Source organism: Rattus norvegicus, chromosome 8 (genome assembly GCF_036323735.1).
Source record: "Rattus norvegicus strain BN/NHsdMcwi chromosome 8, GRCr8, whole genome shotgun sequence".
NCBI lineage: Eukaryota > Metazoa > Chordata > Mammalia > Rodentia > Muridae > Rattus > Rattus norvegicus.
Window position 1 is genome coordinate 76,848,644 of NC_086026.1, and position 21,376 is coordinate 76,870,019.

At 44.6% G+C, this 21,376-nt stretch overlaps 1 protein-coding gene across 10 annotated transcripts in view; it reads right to left on the reverse strand.

Moving 5' to 3' along the window:
- Tln2 (talin 2) overlaps positions 1 to 21,376 on the reverse strand; it is a 421,250-nt gene that overhangs the window by 136,532 nt on the left and 263,342 nt on the right. For all 10 annotated transcript variants that reach the window (NM_001419941.1, XM_063265537.1, XM_017596083.2 and 7 more), the window contains 8 exons: positions 18,453 to 18,516; positions 17,351 to 17,455; positions 14,004 to 14,159; positions 10,449 to 10,550; positions 9,186 to 9,262; positions 5,976 to 6,156; positions 4,678 to 4,791; positions 374 to 482 (listed from right to left, as the gene is read on the reverse strand). In NM_001419941.1, coding sequence (NP_001406870.1) covers positions 374 to 482; positions 4,678 to 4,791; positions 5,976 to 6,156; positions 9,186 to 9,262; positions 10,449 to 10,550; positions 14,004 to 14,159; positions 17,351 to 17,455; positions 18,453 to 18,516 — 908 coding nt within the window. The remainder of the gene's footprint in view (positions 1 to 373; positions 483 to 4,677; positions 4,792 to 5,975; positions 6,157 to 9,185; positions 9,263 to 10,448; positions 10,551 to 14,003; positions 14,160 to 17,350; positions 17,456 to 18,452; positions 18,517 to 21,376) is intronic.

Genomic DNA, 21,376 nt, shown 5'->3' on the forward strand with positions numbered 1-21,376 from the left:
CACATACACACAAACACTCCCACACACACATATACACTCACACACACTCTCACACACACACACACTCTCACACACACACATACACACACACTCTCACACACACATACACACACACTCTCACACACACACACATACACACACATACACACTCTCACACACACATACACACACATACACACACACACTCTCACACACACATACACACACACACGCACACACTCACACACACACACATACACACACATACACACACTCTCACACACACATACACACACATATACACACACACTCTCACACACACACATACATACATACACACACACACACACACACACACACACACACACCCAGCACAAATGACTCAGGGACTTACCAGCTGTGAGGTTGACAACCGAGGCTGTGCCAGCTGTGATAGCATCGACTTGAGAGTGGATTTCATGCTTGGATTCATCCACTTTGTTCTGAACCCATACCCTAGATGCCTGTAAAGCCAGACAATGAAACAACACAGTCACAGCCCTGCATTACCCTGGAGACCAGGGAAGTTAAGCCATACAATGAGACCAGCACTTGGCTCCACTCTCCTTCCTAGGCCAGCATTGAATATATGCCCAAGTCATCGTAAAGAATATCCTGGACAGGCTTTCTTGTGTGTGTAGAGATGTTGAAAAGGATACTTTCTCTGTATCTTATACTGCAATTGAAAAATGTTTATAATGCTTAGGAAAAATAATTCGATATGGCTATATCTAGATAAGGCACCTGAGAAAGAAACAAAGATTACCTATATCACTTTCTCTAAGATCCAGGGAACATCACAGAAGAGGGGGGAGGAAAAACTGTAAAAGCTGGAGAGAGGAGTGCTATGGTGGTTTGCACGAGAATGTCCCCCACAGGTTCGTATGTTTGAATACCCAATCCTCAGTTAGTAGAAACTGTTTGAAGAAGGGTTAGAAGGTCTCCCTTTGTTGGAGGAGGGCTTTGAGGTTTCAGAAGACCCGAAGAGCCTCCCTCTACCTCCTGCTTGCAGCTCAAGATGGAGTTTCAGCTGTTCCTGTACCATGCAGTCATTCCGGCATCATGGACTCTAACTCTCTGAAACTATAAGTCTATTTAAATGTTTCTTTTTATAAATTCCTTTGGCCATGGGGTCACAGCAATAGAAAAGCAAGAGAAATAGAGTGCTGTAGTATGCTGTCCTCTGGGCACGACATGACCATGACCCTCTTGGGACTTTCAGCAGCGAGAATCCTTGAAATAGCTTTGTACAAGACTGGGTCCACCAGGGAGGCTACAAAGACTCACAAGGCCTTGCCCCATGCTGAGGAATGACAGGCAGATAATGGTTGCTGGGAGAGGAGAGATATTTTCTTTGGTGGTTGCTACCAATAAGGAGCTCTTCTATAACCCCTGCTCCCATGGGTAACCCTGATTAGGCTCACTAATTCATACAACAATAACAACAACACATAAGATGACCAAGCAATGAATGGGCGCAACAGGAATTGGGGGCGAATGGAGGGCCAGTGGGGGTAAATATGATAAAAGGATATATATATATATGCAGGAAAATTCCACAGTGAAACAGTATTATCTATAATTAGGATATGTTAATAAACTCATAACTTTGTACTTAGACTAACATTACCACTTGGTAGTAATTTCTACTTTGCTTTCTTAGGGAATAGAGTTAGAGCTTTGGGCGGGTCAGCTCACAAGGGTTTGTGACCAACACTGAAGTTTTCCCAATTGACATGACTTGAACTATCATGAAGAAAATCAAATATCACAGCCATATGCAGGTGGTATTTTTTTCCCAGTACACCTGGGAAGATGGGCTAAGGCTCTGTGCCTGCTTTATCTCTATCAGGTGACAGGACAATGGCAAATTATTACCCAGGTCCTGGGCCTTACCTTTCTCCGACTACAGAAACTCAAAAGACATTTCTAGCTCTTATATTTTGTTTCAACCCATCAGACATGTCCAACCCGAAGACTGTTGGCTACAAGTGACTGATGATAGCCCAATACGAAAACGTAAATTTATCTAAAACATTATGAGATTTGTATGTGTGACTTATTTATCAATTATTGTTTTATAACTCGCTTGTGTCAAAAGTTTGGATATGCCTGCTAGCACTCACACTGATAATGATGACTTGCAGGTAAGACACTGCTCTAGGCTCAGGCTGTCACTTATTCTTTCACTGCATCCTATCCTCAAGAACCGGTGAACTGGGACAGTCACCTCCTCATATTTTATCTCCCAAGTATTCTGTATAGGGAAGCCCACTTATTTATTCCCGCTCTGGAGTTCCCTGAGCAAAATATATACAGAATTCAGGGACTTGAGAGAAATGGTACCGAGGACAGTAACAACCTCCACACATAGCAGTATAGAGAGGGAAACAGAATTCAGGGACAGCTTTGATGCTGTTCCTGCTCAATGAGTCGAGGCTACAGAATGCATCTTGGTTCTAGCCCTGCAATGTCTATCTTATAGTAACGTTGGTTTTTTGTTTTTTGTTTGTTTGCTGTGACTGCACCCCGGAACATGGTATATACCCACTTAGCCATAAAGTACAGGATAACCATGCTACAGTCCACAGACCCAAAGAAATGAAGTGACAAGGAGGGTGGGGTGGGGGGGAGGGGAGCATTTGAATCTCACTGAGAAGGGGGAGTGGAATAGACATTAGGGGTGGATGGAGGGTGGGAATTGAAGTGGGGGAAGGGTGGGGATGGGAACAGGTGGTCAAATGGAGGGAGGATGAGGGAGAGGATATAGGAAGAGAGAACTAGCATTGGTGAGGAGGCAGCTCTGGGACAACCCAGAACAATGGAAACTCCTAGGAATCTGTAAGGGTGGTCCTAGGCTAAGACTCCTAGCAATGGAGGGGACGGATCCTGAACCAGCCATCTCTTGTAACTTGTAAGACTTCCAATGAAGGGACTGTGACATCAATCCAGCCACAAAACCCTACACCCACAATTTGTCCTGCCTACAAGATGTGCAGGGGTAAAGATGGAGAAGTTGAGGGAGTGACCAACCAGGAACTGGTCCAGCTTGAGACCCATGCCGTGAGAGAGAGAGCCCACCCAAACACCATTAATGAAATTCTGCTATACTCGCAGGTAGGTGCCCAGCATTACTGTCATCTGAGAGGCTTCACGCAGCAACTGGTGGAAACAGATGCAGAGACCCACAGTCAAACTTTAGACAGGGCTTGGGGAATCTTACGGAGGGGGTGGTGTGAAGGATCAAGAGAGGTCAAGGACACCACAAGAAAACATACAGAATCAACTAACCTGAGCCCACAGGAGCCCAGAGACTGAATCACCAAACAGAGAGCATCTGTGGGATGGACCTAGGGCCTCTGCACGTATGTCACAATTGTGTATCTCAGTCTTCGTGTGGAACCCCCAACAGCAGCAGCTGTCTCTGTCACCTGCCTTTGGATCCCTTCCCCACAACTGAGCCGCCTGCCTTGCCTAGCCATAATAGAAGACGCTCCTAGTCCTACTGTAACTTGATATGCCAAGGCAGGTGGACACCCATGGGAGGCTTCCCTTATTCTGAGGATGGGGGGTAGGTAGGGGAGGTGAGAGGGAAGGACTTGGAGGAGAGGAGGGACAGGGAAGATTCGAATAGAATGTAAAGTTAAAAAAAAAAAACTATCTCTGTATCTTTAGATATCTACATCTAGATCTTGATATGAAATTATCTAGATAGATATGAAGAGGAAAACAAAAACCAGACAAACCCCTGCTGAGGCCCAGGCCTGCCCACAGAGGCTAATTTGTGTAACCCGAGATCTGTGCTGCTCTGCAGGTGGCTTAGATGCATGCAGAGGAAGAAGGAGAGGGTAGGAGAAGGCAGTGGTGGTGGTGGTGGGGAGCAAGCTTGTTAGCTGGTGCTTTTCAAAGTTTAGCAATGCCTACAAATCACAGGGACAGCTGCTGTGACCTGTGATTCCTGCTTCTCTCCTAAGAATCTGGATATCAGTGCTGCTGTCCTGCAGACCACAACCTGAAGTAGGAGACATGAACTGATTCTCGGCTGCTGCAGCAGAAGCTACCAGAGGGCCTTGGAGCTCATTACCTCACCCTGCTGTAAGCCTGGTGTCCACAAAACACAAAATACCCAGACAGTAGCATCAGCACCTCTGGGGATGTGTTGCAAACACATATTCCAAGACACCCCCACTCCCATACCCACTAGATCAAAAACACATGCTAAGAACAGCACAATTGAAGATAATGGCTAGGGCCCAGAGATAAGTTTTAACAAGCCACCCATGAGGTCCCATTGTGTATTGAAATCTGGGAGCTGCTGGCAGTGTTTAAAATGACAAGCCAGCTACCTGAGTTGAACTCTTATTAGATGCTCATGCTAAGAATTAGATCATCACTCCTTCCCATCAGCCTTGTTTGCAGATGACAGGGGAAAGGCTTGAGGGGGTAAGACGCCCAGATTCCTACAGTAGTGAATAGAGGAGCTAGGATCAGCTGGCTCCAGGGTCTGACTCCCCAGCACAGCAGTTCTCCTTCTCTGTGAGTGCAATAGAGAATCAAAGACCTAACCCACATCAAAACACATAGATTTCTTTTGTCAGCTAGCTGGAAACAGCTTCGTCCGGCAGAAACACAGGATCAGACACACGGATGGATATTTACCATATCTTGGCCGAGAGGTGGCAGTGAGTCGAGCTCACTGAGGTCATCCTGAGCCTGCTGGACAGCGTGCATGCTTGTGTTGATGGTCCCCATAAGGGCTTGCTGTGCCGAAGTCTGCGAAGGCAGATGAACACAGGTGGTGAGCAGAATCTGGGGACTGATGGGGCCTCCTCGCATAACAGAACAAAACTAAACCTTCTCAGTCAAGAGCACATCTCATTACGCACCTGAACTGGCTCCCATTTCAACCTGAGGGCTAGAAATAGCACATTATATTAATAGGACACAAAGCGAAGGTGATTGCAGTGAAGGGCTCATAATCAGAAGGGTATAGAGAGCTTAATTAGCAGACAAGGAGGCTGACGAGTGGCTTCACAGGGGAGTTCAGGGGATACAGTTGATCTGAGTACTGTGGATAAAAGATCTCATGCACAGAACACAGATGGCATTTAATAAGGACTCTTGACCATACTCCAGGACTCTGCCCAAACTTAGAGACAACATGCTCTTTTACAGTTGAATGAAATCCCGACTTTGATAATTCTTGAGTTCTCAAAACTAGCCCGATAGCGAGGGCTCAAGGCAGGCCTGAACAGTACTGAATCAGAAGAATTAGAAAGGGTTCGACAAGACTAGTTTACAAAGGCAGCTCACAGATGACTGGCCCATTTCCCCCTTTTTATGAGGGTATTAGGGCTAGTCAGCTTGAAGCTGCTGTAGGGGCACTGGGGTCTGTTTCTACAGCATAAAGAGGTTCGTGGTAGTTAATTTCTATTGGCAACTTGAGTAGAGAATCACCTTGGAAACCAGCCTCTGGGCAGGTCTGTGAGGGAAGACCAATTCCTGGCCTGGGTTAATTGAAGTGGAAAGAGCCACTCTAATGAGGGGGGACTATTCCACAGGTTGGGATCTTGGACTACGTTAAAATGAAGGCTGAGCGTCAGCATTCATCCCTCTGCTTCCTAACGTGATGCCCAGCGTGATCAGCTGCCTCACACTCTTGCCCACCTCTTCTTTGTCACCATGGAGCGTCCTCTCAGTGTGTGAGCCGAAACATATACTTCTTCTTATACGTTGCTTTTGTCGGTATTTTGTAATTGCAATGAGAAATGTAACTAAATACAGGGTCCCTCACTCTCTGGCCATTGAGTCTAGAAAGGAGCAATTAGTCAAATTATAGGGATACACCATTCATTGATGACTTGTGGCTCAGATGGGAGGCAGACGGTTCCCACATAGAACCTGTCACCATCTCTAGGGGACCAGGGGTTAACAGACAAGTGATCAGGAAGTCTCACCAGCGGAGGCATGTGTCCTCGGTGCATCTGTCCGACCATGACTTGCTGCTGGGGGGACGGCATGCTGCCAACATTGAAAGTCTCGGGCCCACTGGAGCCAGAGCGCATGACAGCTGGCAGTGCCACCGAGCCATGCTCTGCCTTCCCAGTGCGGTTGAACTGCTGCTGCAAGATGGTAGATCTGTGAAAGAGATGGTTGGTCAGTGGGAGGCAGACACTCGTGCGCAGTACAGTACAGTGGGAAGATGTCGACAATGTGCACTGCCCTAGATTGGGGAGGTCACTTAAAAAGCACACACGGTGGGCATGGAGTGAAGAGCGACACAGAGCTGCTAAGTGGGGGCACTTCAGGTGAATCCAGTCAGGACCAGGGTCAGGGTCTCCATTGGTAGTGTCCTGGAATTATACAATTCATTTGCTCTTAGGACAGAACAAATGACAGTCCTATCACAATGACAGTTTGAAGGAAGGTTAAGATAGCCTGCGTACCACTTGTTCAATCATATGGAAAGAACATTATCCAACAGGCTTCCATTCTAGGCAGTGATAGATCTAATGTAGTCTCACAAGTTCAAGTCCACTGAGGGCATCTGTCATCTCTGGTGGCTTGAGAAACTTGCATCTTTCCCACAAGATTCCAACAGAGATTAGGATTTACACACACACACACACACACACACACACACACACACACAACACACACACACACACACACACCCCTTCTTAAGATTTTTAGAATGAGTGGTAGGTACCAGGACTTTGCACATGTATAAGTAAGGAGCTAGACATAGGGCAGTCCTTTTTCAGGAACCAAGTGGAGAAGCCATAGGGAGGGTCTGGGGCATACAGGAGAGGTGAAGAAAGGGGACTTTTATACCAAGAGGCAGGCTCAATCTTAGACCATTCCTTTTAACCAAATTGGCATCTCGAGCAACAGACGTCTGTAGAGAGTCAAAAATGTGCGCAGAGGTGGGTCCTGACAGCTCGGAGTGTGGAGAATAATCAACTGCCCAGAACTCAAACCTAAAAAGACCATCTATATCACCTCAGCCCTTGTTTGGGGGCAAGGCTCAGAGACCATCATGGAAACAGAAGAGGAAGAGTGTAAAACAGCAATCGGATGGGAGGAGTGCTGTAAAACGCTGCCTACTGGACCTGTATGGCTGCTGCACTTGCGAGGCCCGTGTACTGCACGGCAGCTGCACAAGAATGAGCCTCTCAGCCTCTCGCATGGTGTGGAGCTTATGAGACCCCACCACTAGCTGTGGAGCCCTTGGAGCTGATGCTTGCTCAGGGCGGGAGAGTTGGTTTTCTTTGGTGGTACAGACAGTAGTAAGTTGTCTATGTCCCCACACCCCTGCTCGTGTAAGCAACTCTAGTCACATTCAGTAGGTCATTTTCAAAAGGCCTGAAAGTAGGAGAGAGACTTGAAATGGAATACAGGTTCACAGGGACCAGAAAGGTGGAGTAAGAAGGGGTTGTGGGGAGAATACGAGCAAAAGAAATAATACATCTGAACAAAACTGTAAAGAATACATTTAAAACATCCTTTTAAAGGTGTTCAGAGTCGATGACACCAGGGAGAGGAGGTCTGGAGGCTGCTTTCTTACACCTCACCCAACAACCTGGACCACTCGTCCTGCTCATCTTGACATAGGTCCGTGATGAGACACTAAACAACAGAGACGTCTGAGAGGCTAGACAGTGGGGCCTGGCACGCTGCACTCCCACACCTACTGGGCTCTCCTTGTGGGATGCATAAGTGCTAACAATGCTACCAAACAAACATCTCACTCTGACGGGAAGCATGGACTTAAGACTTCCCAGCTGGTGGACATCAGTCATTCCGAGGACTTAGGAGACTCCTCCATTGCATATGATAGCCTTGAAGGGTGCTGGGGCCAGTTTAGCTCCAACCTGTGTACTTACTTACAGGGAACCAAGGTCTGAGGGGCAACATCTGCCTTCCTCTAACATAGGAGCTGTGTTGGGATCAAATGAGAGCATGCTGGTCACACAGAATGAAAACAAAGACAAGAGCAGATACCACAGATCTGTCTAACGTAAGGGTGTCTGTGGAGATTTCTCAGCTAGCAGTGCTTACTAGGTGTTTCTTATTTTTTGTTAAATCCATTTTCTCATTAATAAGTGGAGCTAAGAATCAAAAGAGTTCATTTTATGTTTACTCGTGTGTGTGTGTGTGTGTGTGTGTGTGTGTGTGTACATGTGATATGCAAGTGCCTGTAGGCCTGAAAGAGGAAGTCAGATCCCCTGGAGACGCAGTCTTTCCAGGTTGTGAGCAGCCTAGTTTGCTGGAAACCAAACTCTGGTTCTCTGTGGGAGGAGCAAGCACTCTTCACAGCCAAACTATTTTTTCAGCCCCAAGTTTTGAATTTAAAATAACAAGAATTTGTACAATAGCAGACAAAATGTGTCAATGTTTCGTGTGTGTTACTTGAGACGCCATCATCAAAAGCACATGTAACAAGGTGACGCTACTGTGATTCCTGGTTTCTACCTGGGATTGTCAAGGTAGAAAATTCAAGGCCAGCACAAATGAACAGACCCCTAGCATGGCTCCTGTCAGTAATTTTTTCCCCTTTTTCTTTAAAAACAGTGTTTGTGTAATTTTATACGCCATGAGCGTTTGCTTGTACGTGTCAGTATCTCACTTGCATTAGGTGCCCGTGGAAGCCAGACCGAGTCCCCTGCAACCTGAGTTATAGGCCATGTAAAAAGCTGCCATGTCCCAGCCATGATGAACCCAGGTCCTCTGGAAAAGCAGCCAGTGCTCACTGAGCCACCTCTCCAGCTCCAAGAGTGCATTCTTAGCCCTGTCTCTTTGCTCTCACGGCGTGTGAGAAGGGTGTGGCATGGAGTCGGTGCTTTATGTACACCACACCACCCGCCAGCCTCCGAAATCCTAGGACAGCATCAAACAGAAGCCAAGTTACAGATTTCAAGGTAATAACCTGATCCATGAAATTTAATCAGAGAAGCTGAGCAGGACCCAGGAAAGCTGACTGCTTCCAAGATGAAGGTGGACACCATGCCCTGCACAGGGTCCCCGTGAAATGCTCAGCACCCACACAGGACAGCTGCACCACATGCACAGATCATCTAGGGGCCATGACCGAAGAGCAAGCCTTGACTAACCCATCAGCATGTCACCTCAGGAGGAGGCAGATCCCTAGCACCCTGGATACTTACTTTTTTGGGGAAACTGACTCTTCTAACATAGTTGACTCCTCATCCCCTTCCAGCCCAAATCTATCTTTGCTTTGTTTCTGGAGGTAAAACAGACACAACAATGAACATCAGCAAATCTTTACACAGGACCACTGAAAAGAACGTTTGAAGGGGCACAAACAACATACTCAAGTTGACTGTGAATTCCGAGCACTGGAGAGTTAATAAAGCACAAAAGCATGATGCCAATAAAAAGCAGAAACCTGGGACTTAATGTGCAAACCGATCAAGTCTTGAGTTTACCATTGCTTACACAGCAAAAAGTCAGTCACATTTATTAATATCCTAGCAGAATATGCCTTTTGAATGGATTGTATGGGGAAGCCTTAAAATGTCTGATTTCCTATATGCTGCTATGGCACGTGGGGTCATTATGTTTGGTAAGAACAAAAACTCATGAAAACCACAAGGCACACTTTAGTTCACCACCTTGGGTTTCTACCAAGTAGGGAAAGCAAAAATCTTATGCAGAGAAGAAGACTCTGAAGAACCAGGACGAGACAGTCCTAGCTAGCTCTATCAACTTGAGGCACCTTAAGGGATTCCCTAGAACAGTGTGACCTGTGGGTATTCCTGTAGGAGAATGCTGTCACTGTTGGCTGACTTAGGAGGTCACCAACGGGTAGTCCCATCTGCTGGGCCTCATAAGGGGGACGGCCGAGTATGAGCTCACACCAATCATCAAGCAGCTCCCGCCATAGTTTCTGCTCTCCTTCCTTAGCTGTGAGCTCCCTGGTTGGACGGAATGCTGTGTATATAGGATAGCAAGTGGGCCTCACTTACAAGTTCCCACTGGGCTTCTTACCCATACTTCCCTGCAGGATAGACTGCAAATAGAAGTGGAAGCCAAATAAACCTTCTTCCTTTAGTTGATTTTGGTCAGTGTGTTTATCACAGCAACAGAAATCAAAGTGGAACACAGACCACTGCTCCTTACCTAGTAGTAATTTATATATATATATATAATACATATATGTGTGTGTGTATATGTATATATATATATATATATATATATATATATATATATATATATATGCGCTATGACAAAATCAGACATGCTCAGAGGATTCTGGGTCAGAGATCTTATGCACAAGCACTCTTAATACCGAAGACTCAATCTGTCACTCAAACAGTTCAAATAAGGATCCCATTTAACATGGCTTCGTCATTGAGCCTTTCACCAAAGCAGCCTTGATTTTCTTGGTCTTCTTCAACACAACATACCTTCTTGAGGATGATGTCAATGTATCCTGCAATCAGCTGGGATATTTGCTCCCCCTCTGTGGTCTGTACTGAATAGTAGCTTTCTTGGTACTCCCCAAAATCCTAAAAGAGCACATCAGGAGAAACACAGTCGCATTAGATCTACCAAACACCATGAGGACACAGAGAGCAGCCATAAAGCTGTGACCCGGCTCACTCTCCACTCTGAGGAAGAACTGAACTCTAAAAAGGTATTCAACGGTAGATGGTTTAAACAAACAAACAAACAAACAAACAAACAAACAAACAAACAAATGCCGTCCAAGGCTCAGACTTGAACTCAATCCCTGGAACCCACATGGTGGAAGGAAAGAATTGACTTTGGTAAGTTGCCTTCTTACCTCCCCATCCCTCTCACCCCCACACATCTTAAATACATATCAAAATAAAGGAAGCAGGGTTCTGGAAACTATAAAGATAGACAGAATTGGAGTCTTAGGACCAAAGGAGATCTAATGTGGTCTTAGACTTTATTTTGCACCCCATATACACCAAGCAGGGAACTGGAGAGGCCAGAATACCTTGCAGAAGCCATTCCTGAAACCCTACCCTTTCCAGAGGATGAGAAGAACTAGACAGGAGATGCAACCCCACCAGCAGCTGAAGAGTAGTGGGCCCCAGACATTCCAGATGGGGAAAAGGGCCATTGTATTTCAACATTGAACACAGTAAATTTCTGTATAGTTTCCTTTCTCCCTAGTGTCACAGGCCTGGTGGCTTCTGCTTCTTCCCATCAAGGTCACCAAGCAATAGTGAGCAATGTAGAGAAATGGCTGTCTGCTGTTACAGAGAAAACCATCAAATCTTGAGTGTATCAGAAAGATAAAGTGAGACAGGCATGCTGGCACACTCTAAATCCTAGCACTTGTTGGGCAGAGGCAGGCAGAAGCTGTGAGTCAGGTCTACTAGTGAGTTTCGGTCCAGCCAAAGCTACATAGTGAGCACCTGTCTCAAAACAAACAAATAATTGGAGAAGAGGTGAGGGCTAGAGAGATGGCTCAGTGGTTAGGAGCACTTGATACTCCTGCAGAGAACCTGGAATTGGTTCCCCAGCACCCACAACTGTCTGGATTTCTAGTTCCAGGGGATCTAGAACCCTCTTCTGGCCACTGTGAGTATCAGGCAAACATGGGATATGTAATTATATGCGGACAAACATTCATACACATGAAATAACAGCTTAAAAGGAAAAGCAAAACAAAACCCTAGACCCTGAAACTGTCCTCAGCACATTCTCTGACCATAATGGGATCAAACTCGAAATCAATAACAGAAAGACAACAGGGAGATCTACAAACAACTGATCACGAGAGAACCAAAGCAGAAGTCAATCCCAGTCAGTAGGGAAAGCACCAAAAGCTGGGAAGTTAATAAAAGCTGAGAGAAGGAGGAAGGAATTCCTTATGGGAAGCCTTACCTAACTTTACCTCCATGAAAATGTCAGTATACAATTCTGTCTTTTGGCTGAGGTCATTTACCAAGCTTGCTATAAATACTTCCCATTGGTAAAATAAAATTTTTGTTCTTTAAAAATACTTAGAAGCACTCTGGTAAGACCAACTACAATATCAAAAGAGGCATAACAAAAATAATTTCCCCCAACTTACCTATTCCTGCCTGCCTTTCTTTATTTTAAATATAAATCATCTTTATTGATATAACAATAGAGGAAAAAAATCACACTAAAGACTTTAAAGCTTTATACGACGGAATGGTTGCTACTCACACAGCTGCTTAGCTTTTTCTAGAAGTCAACAGGAATGGAGGTATTGTACTTAAACAGGCTAATGAATACTGATGTTATAATTTAAAATTCCTTCCCAAAATACCACTCTGAAGTGTCAAAGCAATTTTCTTCTAATTGCTAATTAGAAGAATTAATTAATTAAATTAATTCTAATTGAATTCCTAAATATCATGCATGTGTGTATACTGATTTTAAGATTTAAAAATACTGCATTACTTCTCACAGCGGAAGAAGAGGACAGATGTGGCTCTGAACATGAACACCCATGTTTTGGGGGCTATGTAGGGTCCATGCAGCTGCAGTGGACTATGGACCGTGCGGATTCTAAGCATCCCTTTCAACTAGCCTGGCCCTATCATTCTATGATCAAATTATATGATGGTGCAAGTCAGTTTTATTTATTTATTTTTATTTATTTTGTTTTAAACTTTTAAAAAAGATTTATTTTATGCATGAGTACTTTGTCTGCATGGGTGTATGTGTACCATGTGAGTGCTTTGTGCCCATGGAGGTCAGAAGAAGGCATCAGATTTTTCAGAACTGTAGTTAACACACGGTTGCGAATACCAGGTGGGTGCTGAGAATCCAACTTAGGTCATTGCCAAGTTCCCACATTTAACTGTCAACTGTCAAGATAGAGTCGCCTGAAAACACAGCTTCAATTAGGAAATTACCAAGATTGAATTGGCCTGTGAGCATGTCTGTGGGGAACTGCCTTATTGTTAATTCCTATAGGAAGACCTAACCCATTGTGGGCAGTACCATTCCCTAGACAGGGGTCCTGAACAGTACAACAGTGGAGAGAGCAACAGAGAACAAATAAGTTGGTTCCATGCTTTATTCTCTTCTGCTCTTGACTGTATATACCTTACTTTAAGTTCCTGCCTTGATTTGTCTGCAACGATGGACTGACATTGTGGTCAAGGTATTTTATCACAGCAACAGAAAAGAAACAAGAACAGAAACCAATCATTCTTTCTAAACTCCTTTATACTTTTAAAAAAAAGTCTTATTTTAAAATGTCTACATGAAAAGAGATTCCAAGACAACTTCCAGCACTTTTAAATTTTTTCTTCTTGCTCAACTTGCTTGACAAACTACTGGCATTTTCAGAATTCACATGTAAATGTGTCCCAAACTTGTTACATAGTTATAGTCTGTTAACAGCAGATTTTGAAGTTGAAAGGGGGTGTAGAGGCCAGGAATCCTGGGATAGTCATTTACCTTCTATGAATTTCATGCTGTTCTATGATCTCAGCCAGTGATAGAAACCACGAAGTAGTCACTACTATCCCGTTTTAAGCTGGGGAAATCAGAGCTCAGGGAGGAAAGGTAACTTGAACAAGGTGGCAGAGCAAGGAAGTGACATAGTAGAGTTCAGCATCACCCCAGATTTCTGTTGTTTCTACAGCCTGTACTCTCTCGAGGCTGGCTGGGAAACACACACCTGAGGAGGATTCCCACATGAACCTTAGTTTCATGATACACAAGAGGTATCACCAGGAGCACATGGTTGAGAGTCCTCCTGGAGGGCACCACTTTCCCGTCCATGTGCTCAAGAGGACTTGAGTAAAAAATGTGACAAGAAGCAGTGTGTGGAGAACCCCAGTGCTGCTCAACCCCTTACTTCTGCTCCAGTGCTCACTATGTCCAAGTACCGTGGCACCTTTTCTCTCCACGCTGTCCTTTAAAGACCAATGATACCCACAGGCTGCCTTCCAATACCACCCAGGACCACACCAGTCCCCTCAGTGCCTGGCTGTTCCTACCAGTGTGAAGCTCTTAGGTGAAGCTGCCCAGCGCTTGACCGTGGTGAGTGGCCACTCCTGCAGCACCTCCTTGGTCTTCTCATCCACACGCATGACAGAGTCCTTGGTGATGCCCAGGAGGCGGGGAACCAGCTTGTTCTTGCCTTTCATTTTTTCCTGGAACGAGGGAGGACAGGGGTCACCACCAGCCTTTCTAGAATACAGTAGTTTGGGTGTGTTTTACCTCCAGTTTGTTTGCAAACTGGGTATAGCTTTTTGGAAAGCCAGGTGAATAGCACACTGAGACAAAGGGATGGGACAGGGGGACACCAGGATACTGGATAGATTCACAAAGCTGTGCTGCATCCTAAAGAGGAGCAGGAGGGGTTGCTCTAAAACTATGTTAGAAAGCAGGGACAGAACTGGAGAGACACCCACATGAGAACTACTGAATATTTTAAGTACTTAAAGTGAACCCAAACGGTCCAAGCGGGATCTTCTCATTATGCAGAGGTATGGACCCTTCCCCTTTAAGTAAATATCTGTGCATCCACTTCCACTTGCAGTCCTTGCTTTTGTACATCTACTGGTCTTGATTCGTTGTGGTAATGTTTTTAGGGCATTATTTAGCATTTGAAACATTGTCACTGTGCGTATTCACTGTACACGGTGTGGTGCTATGTAGTTTTCATATAGGTATTCACCCATCCCCAGTTTTGTTTCTTTGAACAGGGCCCATGTTGGTGGGGGAACTCATAGTAGTCCTCCTGTCTCAGGCTCCTAAGTGCTGGGGTTACAGGTGATTCTAAAAGCAAGATTAATGACTCATTTAATAGATTTACAAAATATAGTGGTAGATTCTTCATGCTTAAACTAAACCTTGTGATATATTAATAATTTAGAAAGAACACACAGGTAGGTATTTTTTGAGACTTCTGGTTAAGAAATACTGTTCTAGCAGAAACGTTGAAAACAGTATAAAGGAGAAGAGAAAAAGCTTTAACTCAACACACAGATGGAGGGGAGGGAGCATGGGGGGGGAAGGGAGGGGAGAGGGAGAGGGATGGGAGAATTTGAGCAGGATAGGGAAGATACAAAGACAGAGGAGGGATAGAGGGATAAGGAAAAAAGTGCAAGCAAGATGTCTCATGGTAAGAAAGATCAGGAAGCAAAGAACTAGCAAATAAATATTTGTAGCTCATATGGCAGTCAAAACTTTATTTACCATCTGTGAAGTGTTCTTATACTCAGCAAAAACCACCTCCCCAAAATGTTGCATAAAGTATTTAAAATCATAAAAAATTAGCAGATAAAATTTCAATTGTGTCAAACAGTTTTTTAAAAAATTAATTCTCAGAATTGAAGAAGGTATGAAAGGGATCATTAATTAGTGGAAGTTAAAATGGCAGAGCCTGAGGCTAGAGAGATGGTTCAGCAGTTAAGAGTGCACAGTTTCTGCAGAGGACCTGGGTTTGCTTCTAAGAACCCAGTTCAGGTGTGACTCTGGCTCCAGGGAATCTAATGTCTCCACAGGCAGTACATTAACACATACATGCATGAGTGACCACACACACACACACACACACACACACAAAAATAAAATAAAAGCTTTGTATGAAAATAGATTTTATGGAAGTGAATTATTCATAATATATAAAATACAACTACAGGATGCATGAACTTAAAGAACAACAACAGAAATTGAACATATAATAGAGTCAGAGTCTCATGCATCACAGGGTAGCCTTGAACATACAACATAGCCAAGGATGACCTGAAACTCCTAATCGCCCTTCCTTTCCCAAGTGTTGGGATTACAGTCACCATACTTGGCTCATGAAGAGACAATTTTGAGAGGTCTGTGTATGTTACATGAAAAGACACAGGGAATGACTGTCCCCTGTGATCTATACTATTTTCCTTATAGCTATGCTTTCAGTACTGTCAGGAAGACAAACTTTTCAAGTGGCATGTGCTGAAACACATATGTCTACACAGCTGTCATCAGTAACATCAGTGTATACTCACACTCACAAAGAACGCATGTTTTCTTTTTTTTGGTTCTTTTTTTTTTTTTTTTTTTTTTTTCCGGAGCTGGGGACCAAACCCAGGGCCTTGCGCTTCCTAGGCAAGCGCTCTACCACTGAGCTAAATCCCCAACCCCGAACGCATGTTTTCTTTTGGTTCTTTTTTTTTTTTTTTTTGGAGCTGGGGACCAAACCCAGGGCCTTGTGCTTCCTAGGCAAGCGCTCTACCACTGAGCTAAATCCCCAACCCCTAAGAACGCATGTTTTGAGATGTGTACCCACATCTGACACTGACACCAATGTACTTAAAGCAGGACTGATGCTCACTAAAACAGACATCATTCATGGACCTCGGACTCCGCAAGAGTCTGTCATCATATTTTCCCTTTGTAAGTGAAGAGACTATAAACTTGCTTAAGGAAGACATGGCAAGTGGCAAAACCACAATGGGAACAAATGTCTAAGCTTTAACACAACATTAGCATGGGGGGTGGGGTGACCTAGCACTCAGGAGACAGGCGAAAGCCTCTCCAAGTTTGAGGACCGTCAGGGCTACATAATAAGACTCTGTCTCAAAATAGATGATAGATAGATGGATGGATGGATGGATAGATAGATAGAGATAGATAGATAGATAGATAGATAGATAGGCAGGCAGGCAGACAGACAGACAGACAGAGATGAAAGGTAGATAGATGATGATAAACGTATAAAGATGAAGGCAGGTAGACAAATGATAGGTAGATCAGTAGATAGATGTGATAAATATATAGATAGGTATAGATGATAGATGGATGGCTAGATGGATGGGTGGCTAGATACAGACAGACAGAGATGAACTGGTAGATAGATAGGTAGACCCAGTTTCCTCACAAGAGAACACAAGTGGTGTCAGAACACGTGTACTGAATGGGAAGAACAAAGTGCTCTACCCCTCAAGCCCCAACAGACACTGAGAAGAGTTCAGTTCTTTTTAACAAAGGGTCAGTTTCAGGATGGGGATAAATTAACATCACATATATGACGTGATTTCAATCTCGCCAGTGGTCAACCATGACCACTTATTTTAGAGGACCCTAGGGCTCTGAGTTGACCTGTAGGAATGTCAGAAAGGCAGCAGTGAGACTGTTCCTTTGGGACACAAGCAAGACGGAGCTGATTGGAGGATCATGGGAGCAGCCAGGCTCGCTCACCAACCGGGTGCTCACGCCCTGAATTCACGTGCTGCAGTAAGATTTAAGTCACACCCGGCCAGGTGCTGCATCTGTCAAGGCTAAGGTTCTAACCAAGTCGAGCTTCTTTACTGGAGAGAGGCGGGAAGATCCACCCTGGCCAACTCACCTTCACCAGAAAAAAGGACACTCCATATGTCCGGAGGGATCGGGCGAGTTTCACGTACTTCACCTTGGCTTCTATTTCACTCATCTCTCCACAGTTTTTATGTTCCTGTAAAAGCAACAGTGAGAGTGGGGGTGGGGACCTGTTACTGTAGCCTGCCATCAGGTGGACTCAGTGAGAGAAGGTCTTGACAGGTGAGGTATGCAGGTATGAGCGACATTTCTACATCAGTCTCTCTCACTCCCATGACACAGGTTTGTGCTGACTGAGGTCTAACACAAGATGGAGGGTCAAGCGTAGGGCTTCCCAGGTAGGTTCCAGCTGAGTGCAAGGGCCCATGACCATCTGCAGCATGCCAGGAGGAATGCCCACCAATACAGCATCCTCAAAGGACCCAATATCCCAAAGGGCTCAGGGCTTGTATTTTAAACAACAGCAAGACAGATGTCTCTCTAAGGACAGGTAGGGGCCCTTCTAACATAGATTCAGAATATATCTTTTTCATGGAGCAAGGCATAAACATGTCTGAACATCAAAGTGTTTGCAAATGATAATGAATAAAAACATTCTATACACCCACAATTTACATCATAGTTTCTATTTCCATTTCAAAATCAAAGATTATCGAGGACTTGGATTCACTAGAGTGTTTCAAGGTCACATGAACAGCCCGACTTTCCTTGGTGACTATCTAGGATAGACAGGCCCCCGACTTTAAAGATAATCCAAGATTTTCAAAAGGCACTAGCTCCCCAAGTCTAGCTTCAGAAACCAAATCTCGGGACAAAGGGGCTTTGTGTCTTTCCCCAGTGCAGCTTGATGGCCCATCGCCTAGACTCAATGCTACTAGGATAATACCTTTGAAAATTAATGCATGCACATTTTATTTCTCAGAAGAGCTAAGTAACCTTTAGCAAGAAAGTATGAATTAAGATGATAAATCTGCCCAGAGTAGAGCTGCCCGCTCCCATCCTCTGGAGTCAGCGATCAGTCACTATAGACGCAGACATGCACAGGGTACAACACTCCATGTATGGGATGCTCCTCCTCGGACAGATGAGGATGGCGGGGAGGGGAATGACACACTTCTGTACATTTCCAGTACCTGAAATATTCGCTTCTCGGCTCCTCTCTGCTTGATGTACTCTTTGGGCAGGAATTCCTTTAGACTGAGGAAGAGGGGGAGGGGGAGACAGCACTCATTACGTTCTGTGGTGGGAAGTGGAGATTTAGTAAAACTCTCTCAGTTAAGTCACTAACACTCCTATTATTTTATGCCACAATTAATATAACTGCACCTAGGATGTACTTGAAGAAACAGACAGATGAGAACACAAAGAGAGAGAACGAGAAAAGGTCCAATTGATGTATTTGAAGGACGACGATCCAGCACACACTGTCAAGTCAAAGACTTAAGAGGCCAACATATATAGTGTGTGTCTTTGTGCAAGGTAGGGAAGAGAGCATTTTTACTGCAAAAACATTTTTCTTATATTTCAAAAAATGTAAAGTTTCATACTTTTAAGAAATGAAGGGAGACTAACTCTGCAAACGAAAACTGCTTGCCCTGGGAAAAACAAGAATGGACCAGACAAAAGTACATTGTTCAACATACCTTGTATGCTGAACAATGTACTAGGGCTTTTCACTGTGGAACTCACAAAATTACAAAGAAATAGCTAGAAATCTAAAGCAAACTAGCATAAACTTAACAATATGTCATGTTGACACTACTGCTACAAGAGAAATACTGTCTCCAAATACTCCTTTGACGGTACCTCCTAGTGAGATAAGCCTTAAGATAAAATGAACAAAGGGCATGAATCAAAATATTGCCTGTAATATTAAAATGTATTATTTATCTACTATCATGTCATATGCTGCTATAATTGCATGTGCATGTACATGATGTGTGTATAGGCACACATGTCACAGTGCGTGTATGGAGTTGTCTGTTTTCTCCTTCTACTTTTACATGGGCTAGGAAATGACTTTCTGACTAGGGCCTTAGGAGGAAAGGACCCCACTCTGAATGCCACCCAAGGTCACAGGGTCAGCTCCAGCCCCTCACTCTGGGTTCCAGAGACACTGACTTAGCCAGTGCACACCAGACACCGTCAAGTTACCCTTCAGCCTCCAGGTATGCTATGGGACCAGAATTACGAAGACTGCAGAGAGGAGGAGAATGAAAGGGAACACCCAATCACACAGGAAAAGTGGCCACAGTGTCAGGTGGTTTATTTTTTTAAAATGCTCAGAAGCTGCATGAATCAGAAGAGAGATTTGGAAGAAAACCAGATCCCGACTCAAAGCACAGATGTTCACTGAAACTTTGTTTTCCTCCCTTTTAAGGGTAAGTTACAGTTTTACTTTTATTGTTTATATTTGAAGGTATATAATATTTTTTGATAGACAGACATATTGGAAGGATTATTGTAGCCAAGCAAACATCTTTATCTCACAATGGTAGTATATGCAAATTTCCAGTAGAAATTATTAACTAAGGGACAATTGGTTTTTAGTCATTCATCTAAAGAACTGAACCTCTGCTCTTTGCCTACCGTCCTACCTCCAGCTTCTGCAGACCCACCCTTAAACCATCTTCCTACTATCTCTTGATATTTCTTGATATTCTTGATATTTCTTGATATTCTCTCCCTCTCTCCCTCTTTCCCTCCCAGCTAAGGATCGAACTTGGTAGGTAGCATCCTCCCTCCAGATGCTGTATTCTCTGTGTTGGCTTGTTTCATTTACATCTCTCTAGGTTCATCTATGTTATCAAATGGGCAGGGTCAGCCAATTACCATTTTCTTAAGTAAAATCGAAGCTGCCTGAAGTAGTAATTCCAACAATCTCCTGGTGTGGCTACCCATGGGAAGCTATAGGGACGTTGTTACTGCTGGGGAAAATGTTAATTGTTTTCATATGTCCTAGAATTGCCACCAAAGAGGCATTTGCCACCTCCAGACTGGGATTATCACCTGAAGACCAAAGAGGATTGTTATTGCTTACATTAACTGACAAAAATGTGCCCAGTTGAAATATCCACCAGGCAGAGGTTACAGGGGTGGAGGAGTGGCAGGGATGCAGTAGCGACAGTGCCACCAAAGGATGCTGGGAGTCAATTTTGCTTTCACTTCTGTCTTAATTCTGAGTTAGCTAATAGTCACAACCGTATCTCTAGCTGGTATTCTAGAAGCTTCTCTGAGTGTGGTCTCTGGACCTGGCTGGGCACCAACCAGGAACCTGCTAGAAACGTCAGCATTCAGCCTCACCCAGACCTGCTTAAGAGGCTCAATGGAGAACTCAGTGTCATACGCCAGCAAGCCCTGGTTCTGAGAGACACAGGAACCACAGGCATTGGCCCAGTAGCTCAGATTATAAACCAGCAGTACTCGGAACTGACTCCAGGTTCCAAGATCACAATGTCTGTGTGACTGAGAGTCCTGGGTAAGCTCTGGTGATCTGAGGAATGGCCATGGCTTGGAGGGAGTCCTGGATGACTGGGACTGCCTAGAGTGGTCACACAGAGTGACTATCCTAAGATGAGGCTGAGGGAGACACACAGCCCATCCACAACATGATGGCCTGGCTCGTTTACAGAGAGCAGAACGCTGTGTCTCATAGTTCTGCAGCCCAGGGTGTGTGATATCAAGGTGATTCTATGTTCAGTCGTCTGGGGAGGGCTGTACCTTTCAGGGTGGACGGACACTCAGTCCTCAGCCAGGTGATGAGTGCACTAGTGAATACTTCATCTTCATAAGGGCCCTGACTGTATCCTGAGGCCCCATATACATGGTCCTAATGGCCTCATGGCATCCTAAAGACGTTTTGCTAAGTCCAGAACCTGGGCAATTCCTGAAGTGTGGAAGGGATACATTCATCATAGCTGCCAGGAAGCACAGGCACTGGGCCAGAAGATTGATGTCACATTGGTATGGTTCTGTGATCCCAAACTAGTCCAAACACCCTTTATAGGCAGCCCGGGCCACTGCCCTGAACCCAGAGGCAGTCTGGTGGCAATACAGA